Raw genomic sequence first — 16,068 nt, forward strand, 5'->3', positions numbered from 1 at the left:
CTGTTATTTAGGGCATACTTATTAAAGTACCTCAATCTTCCATTGTTGCATTCTTCCCTATTATTGCTGAGATCCATAAATTAAATAATGTTATGAATTATCTGATCTTTATATTAAATGCAATTTAGTAATTATTAAGATGAATTGGAAACTTCGCTTGTAACTAACTGTTAACTATCCTGCTTAACAGTATAGACCAGCGATTTTCAACCGGTGTGTCACAAGAATTTTTAAAACACGCAATACCTGACTATTCAGTCAAGGGCACTGACCTCTTTTCCCTTAGATTCTCAAATTAATAAAACGACAATAGCCAACACAATAATAGCTGTCTGGTGTGAATGAACCAAAATTATGCCTATTTTTTATCAGATCAGCAAAAATATATTTTTTGGTGCACCGCAGAATTTTAGTAATGAATTTCTGTGTGCCATGAGATGAAAAAGGTTGAAAATCACTGGCATAGACAAAAATTAGACAGCATAATGTAATAACCCTGTGCTTCAAAGAATTGCTAACCTTCCATCGTTACTCTGCAGAGCTGAAAAGCCATACCTTCAACTAAGGAAGTGAGGAGGGTAACATTGGCTGCTTTCCGTCTTCCTGCGGGTAAGTTCAGGCCAAGCCTATCCAGCTTCTCTCTCAGGCAGCGGCCCCCATTCTTGGACTTTGCTCTGTCCAAACACAAGCAAACACTAAGTTTTGACAATTCACATTCTGAGGGAAAATATGAGAACTCTTGACTACTTGAGGAATTCAACATGGGACAGACGATGTAAGAGTTGAGGGTTGGGGAGCGTGGTGTCGGAGACCCACAGGGCTGGGAAACAACTTTAACGTACCTTCTCAAAATGCCTCCGAGGAGTGAAGCATTGAGACATTCGGGTGGTGAGAGGCGCCTCTTTACCTCCGCAATGGTCACCTTGTATTTGGAAGTAGAACTGAGAAGGGACAGCCGGCCCGGGACAGAGCAAAACAAGTCTGTGGGGTTGACCACACAGGTGCCACCTTTGGAGGAAAAAGCATATTGTATATTAATGACAGTGAGAGATGATGACTGCATGAAAGACAGTTAACACCAAGGCTCTTTTCAGGATTCAGAGATGCATCGCACACCTTCCTTACACGCACATCAGCTGAATCATCTCAGAGCTGCTCTGTAGATGTCCTTTCAAATGACACTCAACATTTTGTCTTTCAAATATCTACTGGAGATGTTTATGATAGATTATCTTAACTTAAGTAAAAATTAGCATACTGTGGAGTGTAGGCTGACCCATCAGTGTTCATTTTGATATCATGCATGCCAAGAAACACTTCAATTAATTAAAACCTCCAAACTCCACCAATTAATCACGCAAAAGGTAGGTATTATTTATCCATGGCTGTGTGTATATGTATGTGTGTGCACATAGATGGATTTATTTTATCCATGACTTAATATATAGACAAAATTTTTGAAAGCTCTTTTCCAAAAAGCTTGAGAGCTGCCATCTCCTTTCCTGTATATGTCTACCAACTACAGGCACCACTAAAATTCATTTGCCCACTTCCAGAAACTTCCAACACATGTGGGTAGATAATAGGTCAACCCTTGGGATCATCACACACAGTCAAGCACAGCACATGACCTAGCATACAGTAACAGGAACACGGTAAATGTGAGTGGCCGATAATCTCCAGGAAGCCCCTGGAGCTCTGCTCTCCTCCACGAACAAGAGCACATTTCCTAACCTCAGGCAACTGAAGTGGAGCTGAGGACTCACGATGATCCTTGCTGGGGAGAGTTTCCTGCTGCTCAGTCCTCCCTTACTGCATAATTCCTGAGCCAATGTCCACACTGCTAACCAGGTGGCTACAAAGCCCCAGGATCCAAGGCTGCTCTCAGCTTCCCTCCCCCCAATTCACTGAGCAAGCTGAGGGAAGAGCTTCCTTGGCAAAGTCAAATTCAAAGTTTGCTTTTCTGAGCATACATTTGATTTCTTCGGTTATGAGCTATTTTAGACTCATCTCCAGAAAAGGCTAAAGTTCTATGACAAAAAAGAAGGGGGAAAAAAATGTAGGTAGAGGGAGAAAATGCTTAGGAGAGTGCTATCCAAAATCTTTTTACTCAGTGGGTGGTCCTCAACTGGCATCTCCTAGGAGTCGTTAGAAATGCAGAATCTCAGGCCCAAGCCCAGACCTTCTGGGTCAGAATCTGCATTTTAAAAGACCGCCAGGTAGTTCGTGTGTGCATTAAAGTTTGAGAAGCCCTGGTCTAGTACTCACCACTGGCCTCCCACATACTCCTGCCCTCCTACTGAGCAGCTCTGGAGTCTCTGGTATTTAGATTCTGGGCACAGTTACCAAGGAACCTGGGAGGAGGTTTAAAAGGGCAGAGGGGTCCTGGATCTGGGTGGAGAGAACAGGCTAACCTTGCCCTACTCTTAAAGTGTTTCTACCCCTGTACTTTCTGGAATTCCTGCTGGCCATCTTACCGTTATCTGAATTTCCCCCAAAGTGCTGGGACTGATGTATTTCTCCCTGAGCATTCTGTGGCCGGTGATCACCCTGGCATGTCCCTCAAAGGCAGAAGCGGGGATAGTGAGAACATCAGAGGAGCTAGCCCTCTCTCTCCAGGTTGGAAGGTGGGCCCTGTACACTAGGCTAAATTGCCTGTGCTCGTGCCTGGATACCTGCCCTCAGTTAAAACCTGAGGGGCCATCATCTTAATTGACAAACTGAATTTTTTTTATTATTAGACTTGTGGCCAACACCATGGGAAACCATGCGAATGCCTTCTGCAGGAGCTAGAAACACAAATTTACCTGTGCTTCCCCACCTGTCATTCTCAGAAACAATTTTAAAATAATAGCACAGTATTCCCCCCTTATGCACAGGGGATATGTTCTAAGACTCTGAGTAGAAGTCTGAAACCACAGATAGTACTGAACCCTATATATATACTATATTTTTTCCTATATATACTCACACTTTGCTACTTCTCTTTGGCATATCCGAATTGCCAGGATCACTACTCTTGCACTTTGGAGTCATTATTAAGTAAAATAAGGGTTACTTGAATACAAGCACTGTGATTAGTCGTCGATCTGATAACCTAGATGGCTACCAAGTGACTAATGAGTAGACAGACTATGTCATATGGATATACTGGACCAAGGGGTGATTCATGTCCAGGGCAGGACTAAGTGGACGGCACAGGATTTCATCACACTACTCAGAACAACATGCAATTTAAAATTCATGAATTGTTTACTTCTGAAATTTTCTATTTAATATTTTCAGACTGCAGTAGACCTTAGGTAACTGATACTGTGGAAAGTAAAATCGAGGATAAGAGGGGACTACTATAATGATAATAATAATAATACAGTTCTCCTAGATTTCTGGGCTCAAAAACAGGACTATACTTTTGGTTATGCTCCCACTTTATACCTACAGATGCAAAAAGCATTTTAGAAATAAAGGTGTGACTTCGAAAGCATTGAGATGAACAGGAAAGTAAGCTAGGTATCAGTGAATCTGGGCTTTAGTGTCATATTATGAGAACTGAGAACTTTAGAATTTAGGTCACTGTGAGGTCATCTGAAGCAAAAATATTTTTAAAAAGCCATAATGATATCTATAGTCAAAATTCACCCAGCCCTCTACTGAAAATGGGCCTCCACCCACAGCCACTATGAATCATAAGCAAATGCATATTCTTACATAAAGCCCCTTCTCTTGTACACTAGCCTGTACTCAATTGAGGGCACAAGACCACTCACCCAATGCGTCTCAAGTTTATTATGAGTGAGAAAAAAGGGTCTGTACATGTGTTATCTTCCTGGTTGCTAAGGGAAAGAACACACTTTTAGACATTTCCTATCTTTACTAATGTACAGTGGGTTTAAAACCTTATTTAGAGAGATTCAAAATATTATAATTTTTGTAAAAGGAGCCAAATTAGACGTTCTCCTATAGGAAGCAGCACTCTTTGGGAAAGGAAAACCCCATGTGCTGAAAACCAGCTGCTCCCAGGAAAGCCATTGTTCAGCTAGCTACCTTGCTAAGCGCTAGCTCTCTGGGCCCTTGGTCTTTCTCCCCTGCATCCAGGTTGGGTTTCTGGCTTATGCTCAGATAAGCATTTAGTAGGTAAGTTATACAGGCTGCATATTAAGAGTATGCTTGATGCACACACAAATTGCCTGGAGGATTTATTTTGTATTCAGATTAGCCATCAACTCTAGAGTCTTTTGTTTTTTATGTCATAGCATCTTTAAAGGGAATTTCTGTTGCTTTGATACTTGGCATTGCTGCAGCCTTAGGGAACTCTCTTGTCCTGGCTAAAGATTTGGCAACTTGTAAAGTTTACAGCAGCATGGGAACCTCCTGTTATTCTACCCAGTTTATTTTGAAGGGAGGAATTAAAAAGCAATAGGCCAACATAGCCAGAGTTCTGCATTTGGAATGAAGGTTCCAAGGAGGTGGGGATTCTAGAAGGGGGTCCAGACAACTGATGGCCAAGGTGAGATTTCAAAGAAGGAGCGTCATGCAAGAGTCAGCCATGCCCAGCCATTTACAGCGTCCATCCCCAGTGTTACTAGTTGAAATTCCTCCCTTGCCTGTGTTGCCTGCCAGCTCTTATTGAAATTATGTAATATTCATTCTAGATCCAGCACTCCGGTAAGGAGTGTCTCTGCTGCCACAGCCAGGGTCCTCACGCAGAACTCTTGGAGCACATCTCTTTTCCGTTCATAGTGCAGAGAAGCGCTACTTCCATGAAGGTCATTGTTTTTTAAACTGAAACCTGGAGATAGGGTATCCTATTTCCAGTGTTGCTGTAAACTTAGATGTGTAGCTATAGTAACAGCCTAAGAAATCAGGGACTATCTACTCACGGCCACTCGCCTAGGACTTGGCTATCATAAAAGGGACTAACTTTGCCACCGCTATAGGAAAATGTCAGCCAAGGGCTTAGTGTGTGTATGACAAAGTCATGCACAAAAGAATAGAAGCAGATCCTTCAGCCAGCAGACCTTGTTAGATCCCAGGCCTCTAGAAGAAGCAGGGGGCTGGGGCTGCGCCCTCTGTGGCCTGGCTGCACAAGTCTGGCCCTGTGTCTGCAGGCAAGGGGGGGTGGAGAGTGGGGGAGTGGAAAGAGGACTGGGCTGCAAGTAACAGGCTGGCCTACTAGCGATCCGTTCGATTGTAGGCGAGTAACTCTGGAACTCAGTCTGGCCATCTGAAAAATGGGGATGCTCACAGCTGCTCTACTTACTTTCCCAGACTGTGAGGAGGTGCAATGGGAAACGGATACACGCATGCTCAACGCCCTGAGCAAAAGCCACCCAATCCCACCATGGCGCTGAGCAACTACCACGTCACTGGGTGCGAGCTGTGGAGCGTGACAAGATCCCCACCCACCTTTTTGGCGCTGCTTCGGGATTAGAAAGCCACGCGCCAACGCGCCTTTTCCTCTTCTCATCCCAGGCAATTAGGGCAGAGGAAACAGCCACGGTCGTCTCCAAGGAACCGCGGCTCCCCTGGCACCCCCAAAGCTGCCTCTAAGCCACGGGTGCCCTCTGAGTGGCCCCCACCCGCCTCCAGAACAGAGCGGGTGGCGGCCGGAGGCCCCGCGCGTCCTCCAGGTGCGATCGATACCTCCTGCCGGGCTTCCGAGCGGCCGGTGCGCGCAGCCTCTCCAAAGCCGCCGCCGCCCGCTCGCTGCCGGTCGGTGTTGACATAATTAGACCAAATCTTGAGAGCAAAATAAATGTTCTGTTCGCCTTACAGCCAAACAGATGTTTACAATTCAAATGAAAGAAATACAAACGGCAGGGATTTTTTTCCTCCCCTTCTTCATCTCCAGTGATCGCTCGTGGTTTTTTTAATTTTTTTCCTGACACATTAAAAATGTGTAAGCGATTAGGAGAGTTTCCTGTCCCAGTTTGTTCTGCTGGTGCATTTCTTCGAGGTACACACGTTTAAACGGGGTGGGGTAGGATCATTCCCGGCGGCTTCTCCTCTAGCCTCTTGCCCTTTTCAATCGAAATCCCCCCAGGTAATCCCCCCGCCCCTCCAGCCCCAACACACACTCAGTCCTTGGAAGCAGATACTAATTGTGATCAAATAACAAAGGGATGGGGGCTTCATTGTAATCAAACAGGCCTCAGCTGATATTTGAGCAGCAAAGCGCACTGTTTGGGGGAGGAGGTGCCAGGTGTAACTGGATTCCCAGGTTTGAAAAGCGCTCCTCCCGGTGCAGGTTCCAGGCAGAACAAAAGAAACGGAGGCCTGCCAGGGGAGACCTACTAGTTTAATGTGGCGGTGGGTGTGTAATCATGTGTGTGTGTGGGGGGGGGGGGGGTGCGGTGTTAATCCCCATTTTCCAAAGATAGAGTGCTTTGGCTTTTGGTGATTTTCAAAGCAATAAGGAAATTGGGGAAAAGGCATTAGGCTTTGGAAAAGCAGCTCCCCCACCCCATTCCCACAAAATAGATTTCCAACAAACCACATCCAGGTCTTTTGGTATCTGAATTTTAGACTTCATGGAAAGGTGACTGAATTCGGAATCTGTAGGTGGGGACTAATGAGCCAGGCGAGGCTCCAGGTGTTTTCCTGGCCTTATTTGCACAATAAATAAGCCATAGAAATGAGTTTTGAGTATTGAGGTAGAGAGAGTCCATAAGCTCTGACAAAAGAAGAGGCACAAGTCTCCCCACCCTCCTCCAATCTTACTCCTTCCAGGAAATGCTGAAAGACCCAAAGGCTGACTCAAAGTTCGGGGACCTGGAAAGGTCGGGAGAAAGCTGGTCCTCCTGGCCCAGCAGCCCGGGGGCAGCCGTGGGGGCTTCGGAAGGGAAAAGCGGTCAGATCCACCCACCCTGTTATTGGCAGAATGGGCGATGGATGCTAAGCTCCGTTTCACCGAAGCATTTTTTTTTTAATTAAATCAGATCTGACAATGTTTGTGCCGCAGCCTAAATGCCTCCGCCTGGCGTGCCAGTCACCTCTAAGCGATCTGACAAACTCCGGCGCTCTTAAAACGTGCAGAGTTCAGATCATATTAATTCCCCAAAAATGTTTTGATTCAAAGTAGTTTGTATTTTGTGTAGCCACAGGCAATCCGGAAAGTGCTCCAGCCTGCCCACGGCCGGCGCTCCCTCTCTGCGTGGCCCAGAGGCTATGGCGGTACTTAAGCTTCTGAAATTAGCCTGGGGCAGCGAGGCAGAGCGATCACAAAGCGAAACAAGGGCGCTTCCCCTCTTCACTTTTTTCTTTTTTTTTTCTTTTCCTTTTTTGAGTTTGCCATCCCGATTTCACAAAAAAAGGCCAGGGCCAACATGACACTTCCCACCCAAATATGGAAAAACTGGGTTTTCTCATTTCACCTCCATCCTGTTCTGAAGGCCACAGCGCCCAGCCCAACGGAGCCCCCCTACCCCTGCGATTCCAATCTGGGTCCCCTCATTATTAGCTTCATCACCGTGGCCCTCATTGTCATCAACATTGTTCTCTTATTATTAAATTCTCAGGGCGAGAAAAGAAAGGGGCCAGCGCCTGCCAAAGGGGAGGGGGCCATAAGGGAGTCTCAGAAGATTCCTGGGGAAAAGAAGAGTGGGTTTTCCTTTTTTTTTTTTTTTTTTTTTTTTAATGATTAAAAACACAGACGACTCCTGTAAATAGAAGCCTCATTTCTTCAAGAGATGCCTTTTGAAATCCAGTATCTGAATATTCAACGAAGGCAAAGCTCCACTCTGTACGTACAACATTAATATGATCTCTGCAGAATTTGCTACTCAGAAATATTAACATATCAAAGCCGACGCCCGGAGGCGAGAGAAGCTATCGATACCCGAGGACTGGGTAAAGTAAAGATTATTGGTTCTGATGGTTCGAGTGGCGGAGCTGCGGGCAAAATCGCGCACACCATTAACCGAGAGTGAGCGCGCGGGGAGCTGCACCTCAGAGGCGGTGGCAAATATTTTATCTAGGTGGTAATTACCTTGCTGCTGCCCCCTCTTCCGCGCTTTCTTTGGCGATGGGGCCTTCATTATAGGCAAACACAACGTAACTGCCACTTACCAAAGTGAGTCAGGAAAATGGTATTTTGATCTTTCCCTATAGAAGTGGCCAAATTTTAACTGGAACTCCCTCTCCCCACCAACACACATGCCACTGCAAAACAGGATACCTCTCCCTGGAGAACTCCTGTAGGGCATTTAGGGATCTGCCTTTCTTCAGGGGTCTTTGGAAGTCAAATCCATTTTTTTTTTCTCCCACAGTAAATTCTAGAAATCATTAGAAATGTAAGTTTATCTGAGAGCTTAGCAGGAGAAGGAAAATGGTGAAAAGTTGTGCTTTTCCAGAAATTATGTTTCATGGGGAGAGTTACCTGTAAGGCATGGGTTAGAAGAGAAACGGGTATTCCCATCTAAGCTATTACACAAAAAGGCAACATGGCAGAGAGCATGAGTTCATGAAGAACAAAGGTGACTAGAACTGTTGATATTAGGAACCCTGTGCACTACTGTGACAATAGAGACAAGAGGCTTCCTTAGCTTTTCTTCAAAAACTGGGAGTCCTGAGATGATGCGCTGGGCGTGCTCTGGAAGGATCTACACCACCTTTTAATGCAAGAATTCCTTGATACCCTTGCTATCCGTTTGTAAATTGTCATGCACATTGATCTGTTCAGAGTAAACAGACAGCACACCCTGGTCTCCAGGGCTATCCCAAGTTAATTGGCCTATCTTTAAGACACATAGGAAATGAATAAACTCAGCAGTTAAATTCTGAACTCCTTTTGCAGGGCGGGGGAAGACAGAGAGAGTTAGTCAAACAATAAAACAAACCCCCCAAGTTATCTCCCCTTTTTCTTTGGAGCCAGGCTGTGCTCCTAAAAGATCAATATTAGAGTTAAAATAGCAGATTCGGAGCTGATATGTTAGGTGAAGTGAGTTGGCACCGGATCCTAGAAGAATACGAAAACATCATCCAAGGAAGACCATTTCTGCGGCTCTGATAGGACAGGACTGCAGCTCCCTCTGACCTTGTAGTTACCCAAGAGCGTTGGTCTTTTGGGGGAGGAGGGCGTGGGGATGTCCCCTACGACTGTCTCCGAAAATTCAACTGATTACACAGCCATCTCCTATCTAGCTCCCACCTTCGACCTCGAATAACTCCCACCCTCTGTCAGGTATTGTACAATTTGACGCAATTTCCAAGCAATTGAGAGGGTGATCAAGCTGAACTCAAAAACCGCAGTAGCGCGAGCTGGGCTCTGGGAGGAGCCGGCTCCGGGCGCTAATTAGTGGCGCTGTCCTTCAGCACCACCGACATGTTCGTGCGTCGGGAGAGCTTGGCCTCACCTTTGGTGTGACCGCCCCAACAGACTGCAACCAGCTCCTTTCACCTGGCCCTTCTTTCACTCTGCATTTTTAACCCTTCTTCCCAACAGGATGTATATTTTTTCTCAATTTTCACTAGTCTTGGGCCTATGTCATGGCATGTCAATATGACAGTATTGGCCTGGCTGACAGGTTTAATATTGCTCATTTTAAAAAAGATATTTATGGAGCAACACTAGTAATTAAAAAACAAAACTTCTCAAATACCCATTGGGTGGCACAACACAATTAAAGAGCTATTTTAGATTTAACGGAAGTTTCAAGCTTCCACTATGACAATATTCAAGTTCCCAAAGGAAACCACTCTTTGTTTTTTGCCTCCTCAGTTTAAATGGAGTTTCACACTGGACATTGGGTTGCAAAACCTGCAGTTTAAACATGAAAGAACCTACTGCTGTCTATCAATACATTACTTTCTCTCTCTCTCTCTTTGTTTTTGAAATCTTTAAATGAGCTTTGAAAGAGAGGGAGAGTGACTGAAGGACATTTACTTGGTGCCATCAGAAGTGACTCAGTGTTTAGTGGTTCAGCTACTAAAGACAACTGCAGCCCTGGAGCAGGAATTAATCCTGGTGAATAGGCCACATCTTATTAATTTGTATGAAGTTGGGATACCAGCTGGTCCCCCTTGCCTTGTATGCTCCTCGGGTTACTCAGCTTGCTAGGAAAATAAGCTTCAGAGGCACTGGATACAGTTAAGTGGGAAGCCAGAAAAATCTGCACTGCCTCCAGGCCTTTAAAATGTCATAGTTCAAAACCTTTTGTCAAAATGGAACATCTGAGGTGCAGCCCCCTTCAGTGTCTGAGCTGAAATCAACAGCTTTCTACTCTTGTCCCCCCTTCCAATTCCATGGGTAACTCTGGATTCAGATGTTTTCTTCAACAGATGGGAACAAGAAAGCTTTATCCAGTGCGGTTAACACCACCTCCTCCTCCCACCCTCCCTTAAAGAAAGAAATGTTCAGGACATTTAGAAAAATAAGGGCAGCTACAACATTGGTGTTTCATTAGCCTTCACTGCAGCCTCAACGAATCCAGCCTTTCACAGAATTCTTCAAAGCCTCAAGCTAACACCATCACCTCAAATACCCAGGCTGTGGCTGGCACATTTAGGACTAAAAAAGGCCAGAGATTCTGCTCCAGCATGTGGTGATTGGGGAAGGAGGTGTGAGAAGGATTTTTTTTTTTTTGTCTTGAACTTTGATTCTGTCACTGTTCTGTGAGAAACAGCCAATCTCTTCTATCAGAGGTCTTAGGGGCACAGGCTAAGTTCAGGCCTCTGTGGAGGAAGGGAGGCTTCTTCAAGTGGGTATGTCTGTGTGGGACAAGAGTAATTGACTAAGAATAATTGTTTTCTCAATCACCAGACAAGGGATCTGATGTTTAAAAGCACCACCAGATCTTCAAAACAACATAATAGATAGGAAAAGAATGTTTTCACATGTCCTTACTTACCTCTTCTTATGACTCCACCTTGGCCATTGAGAACAAGCCCACACTGGGCTTCCACGGAGCCCTTAATAAAAGGAAAATACATAGAATCACTCAAATAGATATTAATAAGTATGACCATATGAGTTAAGTTTTCCATCTGTCCTGTCCCTGAACCTCATATCCACATAACCTGATCATAGACATTTAACGCAACCATTGAGCTAGAGCAAGTTTGGCAGCATGCATAATAAGGGGGAAAAATTTGCCAGAAAACCACAATCTAAAAGTTGTATAAATCTTAAGGTATGCATTTTACAGCACCATGAAATATTACACTTCAAAGGGCCTCAGTGCCTTTCATCTTGGCATAAGAGAATGAGAAACCCTTTGAGTCCCCATCAAGGCACATATACAGTCTCCATGGCAGTTTCTGCATGAAGCAAATTACACCAAATGTGTCAAGTTTGGCACTGTGGGTTTCTTGGGAGCTCAGAGGAGTCATTTCAAGTGGGGGATTTAAGTTAACTAATGAAAGTTCTGCTTTACCCCAGTTGGAGGAGCACCCTATAATGCTACCCAAAATGGGTCTTATAGAGGGAACACCTTCAGGTTCACTCACTGTAGATCTTCAGGAGCCTAATGGATTTGGGGGTCATTTGAACTGGGAAGGAGGGAAGGGTTTGCTGATTTTTGATTAAGAAAAATAAAAATTTCTCTCTATGTGTCTTCCTCCCCCTCCCTGAGTCCAAATGTGTTAAAGGCTCATTTTCCTTTACAAACAAACGAGGTATTGGACATGAAAGAGGCCTTGAAGGGTGTTAACCTACCCAACAGCCCGTGAAGAGTTAAGTAAATGCGGAGAGAGTCGGTGCATAATAAAAACCCACTTTACAAAACAACCTTTACAGTCCTGGCTCCCTTTCGCGTCCCCATTTTCACCATATTGAGGCGGGCCTGTAAGAGCCCCCTTTTCAACCAGTTCACGAGCTCTTTCTTATTTGAACTGTTCTGCCTTAAAGTGATTATCAAATCAATATGGAAAAAAAAACCTTGGAAACTGAGCATAAATTAAAGCAGTGATGGGAAAAGGTGTGACAGTTTCCTTTGTTGGCCATAGCAAATCTTTTTAGGGGACTCAAAGATGGAACTGAAGCCACAAGACTGTTTGCATCTGTTAGGCAGACTTAGACCGCCCTCCAAACCATTGGACTTTCACTTAAAATTCTGTGCAGGGAAAAGCATATTTACATTTGTTGCATTTGAAATGAGGCATATGCTGATGAATGTTTTAAAAAGAAAGAAATAAAAGGAGAGAGACGGGGTTTCTCCCACACATCCCCTCCCCAGTTCTCGTTTTAAAAGTAGCTATGACTTTTTTTTTCTTTCTTTTTCATTCTGCTAAGTCCAGGAGGAGCGGAAAAAAATGGCTTGCCAGATTTACCACTTGCTTCATATGTACTCATATATAAAATGATATATATGTTTATCTATAGGCATAGATATATAACTAGATCGTATACCACACTCCTCAATTTCTTCTAATATCTGGGAGCGTTTCTCTCAGTATGAATATTCCCTCAGTAGGAGTAATAAATGGAAAAAAGAAGATTAAAGATAATTAAAAAAACCACATAGGCTGGAAAAAAAAAGGTTCAAAATATCTGAAGTGAGGAAGGTAAAAAGCCACAAAGCTCTCCATGAGAGTGAAGCCTTTCTCTCCCATTCTCTGGCGTACCGCTAAGATGTTTACTTTCTTAGAAGAAACGAATCTTGGTCTCTACACTTAACAAACTCCCCCCCCCCATAAGTAAAACGTTGTTTGGTCAGATGACATTGCATAAATGACCAGTTGAATGGCACTAAGTCGAAAATTGGATAAACTACGGTGTCCTTTTGCACGGGAGTCTTTCTTTGTCTGGTGCTTGCAAATGTTCTAATCCTCTCTTTTGAAAAATGCCCGGCTTTGTGCCGAGCACAGAAAAAAAATTTGTACAGATACAAAAAAATCAGCAGCAGACGTGGCTATTAAAAAGAGTAAATAGGTTTTAGTTGAGCAAAGCATTGAATGGCAGATTTCTTTCCCCCTTGAGACATAAGGGGATCCTTGTGAAAAATGTAAAAATGCCCTGAGCGTATAAAATTATTTTGTGAATACAAATGAAAAAGTCAAGGTTTATGAAGCCAAATCTTTTTTCTTGTGTGCCGATCTTGTGGCTATGGCTCTTTGTTGGGATTGTAAGGGCTTTCACTTTAATTTTAAAATGATCTTTTGCTTGGAGGTAAATGAGGGGGAAAGATTTTCTGTGCGCAACAAGGGTTCTCTGCCCTCTCCAACTTGGGCTCTTCCAGTATCTCGCCTTCCATTGTGGCGACTGTGGAAAAGCTGGCCAGCGTTGTGCAGACTGAAAAAGTAGGGACTCACAGATAGAACTAGCTGCACCTTCAGGCAAAAGAAGTTACAAATTCATGTTTCCTGGGTTCTTTTTTGGACATGCGTGGGCTTATTTGTTTGAAATGAGGCTGTGACGATATGTTTACATTATTATAAATTCTATTGTTGGAAAGAATACACAAAAAATGCATTAAGAAAGTAGGAGATATCTAATTGAGTGATGGCCTCCACAGTATCTGATTTCCTTCCTTTCTCACTCCCTCCCTCCCTTCTTTTCTTCCTCCCTCCCTCTCTCTTTCTCCTTTTTGTTTTTCCTCTCTCTCTTCCTTTTCTCCTTTCTTTCTCCCTATGTCTTTTCTCTCTTTCTCTCTCTTTATTTCCTCATTTCCTTCTTCTTAAGCAGTTGCATCTTACATAAGTTAATGGGTTGGAGAAGAAAAATAAAGTTGTAAACCAAAGGGGTGATGGGATTGGGTGGGCTTCAGGCAAAGAAATTAGGCTCAACCCCACACCCCGGTGAAGTGCCTTGTGCAGATTCTTTCATTGGGGCACACTTTTGAGTTTTTCATTTGTGATTCTTTGCTCTCCACATTAATCTAGTATCTTTGGTGAAACTTCTGCTAGAGCTCAGGGTCCCAACAATGTCTCCAGAACAAACCAGCTCCCCCAATTCATAGTAAGCTCCCCACAGCTCAGTCCGGGACAAACACCTGAGACCCAGCAAAGCGCCAGACTGAGGTTAGGATGGGTCATCAACTTATTGGGTCTTACTCTAAGTCCAGGAGTCTCAACCCCAGCCTCCCAGATCTCCCCTGCCCCATCCCCTCAGGGGCAGAACTGTGGATTCACAAAAGACTTCCGTGCAGACCTACGGAAAGTGGGGGCCGCCGCTAGCCCGGACTCCGGAGCGTGCAGGTGAAATGCCTTGATCCAAAGAACCGAATGGCACAGGCCTCCTCTAATTGTTTTGATAACTTTCCATAAGTGCTGTGTGTGTGTGTGTGTGTGTGTGTGTGTGTGTGTGTGTGAGAGAGAGAGAGAGAGAGAGAGAGAGAGAGAGAGAGAGAGAGAGAGTTGGAGAGCCGGCTTACAGTCGGAGCATCGACTGGGCGGGAGGGGGAGGGCGAAGAGGGGAGGGCCAGGCAAATCCACTGCATGCTTATTTACCTGCAAGTCGTCCGCTCCCGCGGCGGCCAGCCCCAGGCTGGGCCCTGGCAGGAGTCTTTGATCTGGGTGCATTCCATACTGAGAGCCATGACTCATGAGGGACAGGTCGTGGCGGCGGTAGGCATCGAGGCAGCCCAGCTCCCGCCTCTGCTCGTCCAGGCAGGACGACTTGAGCGCCCGCGCATTGTGCAGGTTAATAAAGTCGGTGGGCTCCCCGTGGTGGATCTGCTGGTAGTACTGTTGCGAATGGTGGAGCGAGTTCAGAGAGTAGGCGTCGGGGGTGACGGCCGGGTGGCTGTGCTGAAATTCGTAATGGAAGGACTGGTGGTGGAGCGGGGTGTACTGGTGGTTAGTGGAGAAGTAGGGGGACGCGAACTCGGTGCCAGTGGTGGAGTAAGTTAAAGGAGAGGAGGAGGAATAGGCGACAGTGGAATTGGCTACGGACTCCAGACAGCCAAGCTGCATCAAACGGTAGCTGTTTGATCCGTCGTGACGTATCTGGAAGGAAGAGGGGGAAAAGGGAGAGCAGAAAAACTTGAGGTTTGTCATTGTGCCACCGAGGCGCCGCTCTCCCGGAGCCAGGAGCGTTCCCGGGCTCTCCAAGGAGAGCGAGCGCGCACGGCTCGCCCCGAGCCGCTGCCGCCCGGGTTCAGCGCCTTTGCCAGGCAGCCTTCGCGAGCAGGCGGACTGGGGGTGGGCGGCCCTGTCCTCACAGTCAAGAGAGGGGAAAAAAAATCCCCCACCCTATATAGGTGCGGTGACACCACACACACACACACACACACACACACACACACACAGCCCCTGCCCCACTCGCGCAGGGAGCTGGGCTGCGGGAGCCAGGTTTGCCACTGGCTCGGGGAGCCAGGGGAGCAGAATGAGCGTCCGCCGGCTCAGAGCGCCTCTCCCCTCCGGCCGCGTCCCAACCCCGAGATCTCGCCGCGGTCCAGGCCGGAATGTCTGGCCAGAGCTGTTCCAAAGCATTGTCCATGTATTTTAAAAAATCTAGTCGGTGCACATCGTTCCCCTTGCTCATTTCCGTAACCAGTTGGGGCAAAGCATCCGAACCCCCTTTCTGCTTCACTTTCTTAGAATAAGCCCATTCCAAAAGGGGCGCGCTGCACCCCCTCCCTTGTCCACCTACCGGCTCCCCCCATCAATCTCTTTACTTTGCCTTCTTGAGTATCCTCTTTCCGTATCTATCCCCCTCATTATGGCAACTATTTCTTAGCGGGGCACAGTTGCCCTTCCTGGCGACAGATGTCATAACGAACTTTCTCCCCTTTCCTTCCTTAACTTCTCCCGAAAGCCAGATTATAATTAAACGTAACGGTCCAACATAGATTAGAGACAGGGGAAGCTGCCACCGCCGCGCCGCCACTGCCGCCACACACACGCGCGCTCAAAAAAAAAAAAAAGTAATAATACCTCGGCATCGTGGACTAGTCCCGGAAAGGTAGTTGACATGTTGGGTTTCTCCGAAAGCTTACGATGCAATTTCCCCCTCCAAAAAAAGAATCGGGAAAAAAAAATCCAAACTTCTTGTATTTTCCAATTTTTTTTAAAGGAAAAAAAAATGTTCTATAGATAGAGATCTAAATTGTAATGGCTTTGCCCGGATCAGATAGCTCCTTGCCTCGTACCCACTTAAAAACCTGTATGAACAAATTTTTCCCTCTGCAC

The 16,068-nt window shown here is 45.6% G+C and overlaps 1 protein-coding gene across 1 annotated transcript in view; it reads right to left on the reverse strand.

The window, feature by feature from the left end:
- The window catches only part of TFAP2D (transcription factor AP-2 delta), a 53,375-nt gene extending 37,523 nt beyond the window's left edge, over nt 1-15,852 (reverse strand). The window contains exons 1-5 of the mRNA XM_059699650.1: nt 15,814-15,852; nt 14,386-14,883; nt 10,848-10,908; nt 843-1,008; nt 556-674 (exon numbers count right to left, since the gene is read on the reverse strand). Coding sequence (XP_059555633.1) covers nt 556-674; nt 843-1,008; nt 10,848-10,908; nt 14,386-14,883; nt 15,814-15,852 — 883 coding nt within the window. The remainder of the gene's footprint in view (nt 1-555; nt 675-842; nt 1,009-10,847; nt 10,909-14,385; nt 14,884-15,813) is intronic.
- Nucleotides 15,853-16,068: the final 216 nt, after the last annotated feature.

Source organism: Myotis daubentonii, chromosome 6, assembly GCF_963259705.1.
Source record: "Myotis daubentonii chromosome 6, mMyoDau2.1, whole genome shotgun sequence".
Taxonomy (NCBI): domain Eukaryota; kingdom Metazoa; phylum Chordata; class Mammalia; order Chiroptera; family Vespertilionidae; genus Myotis; species Myotis daubentonii.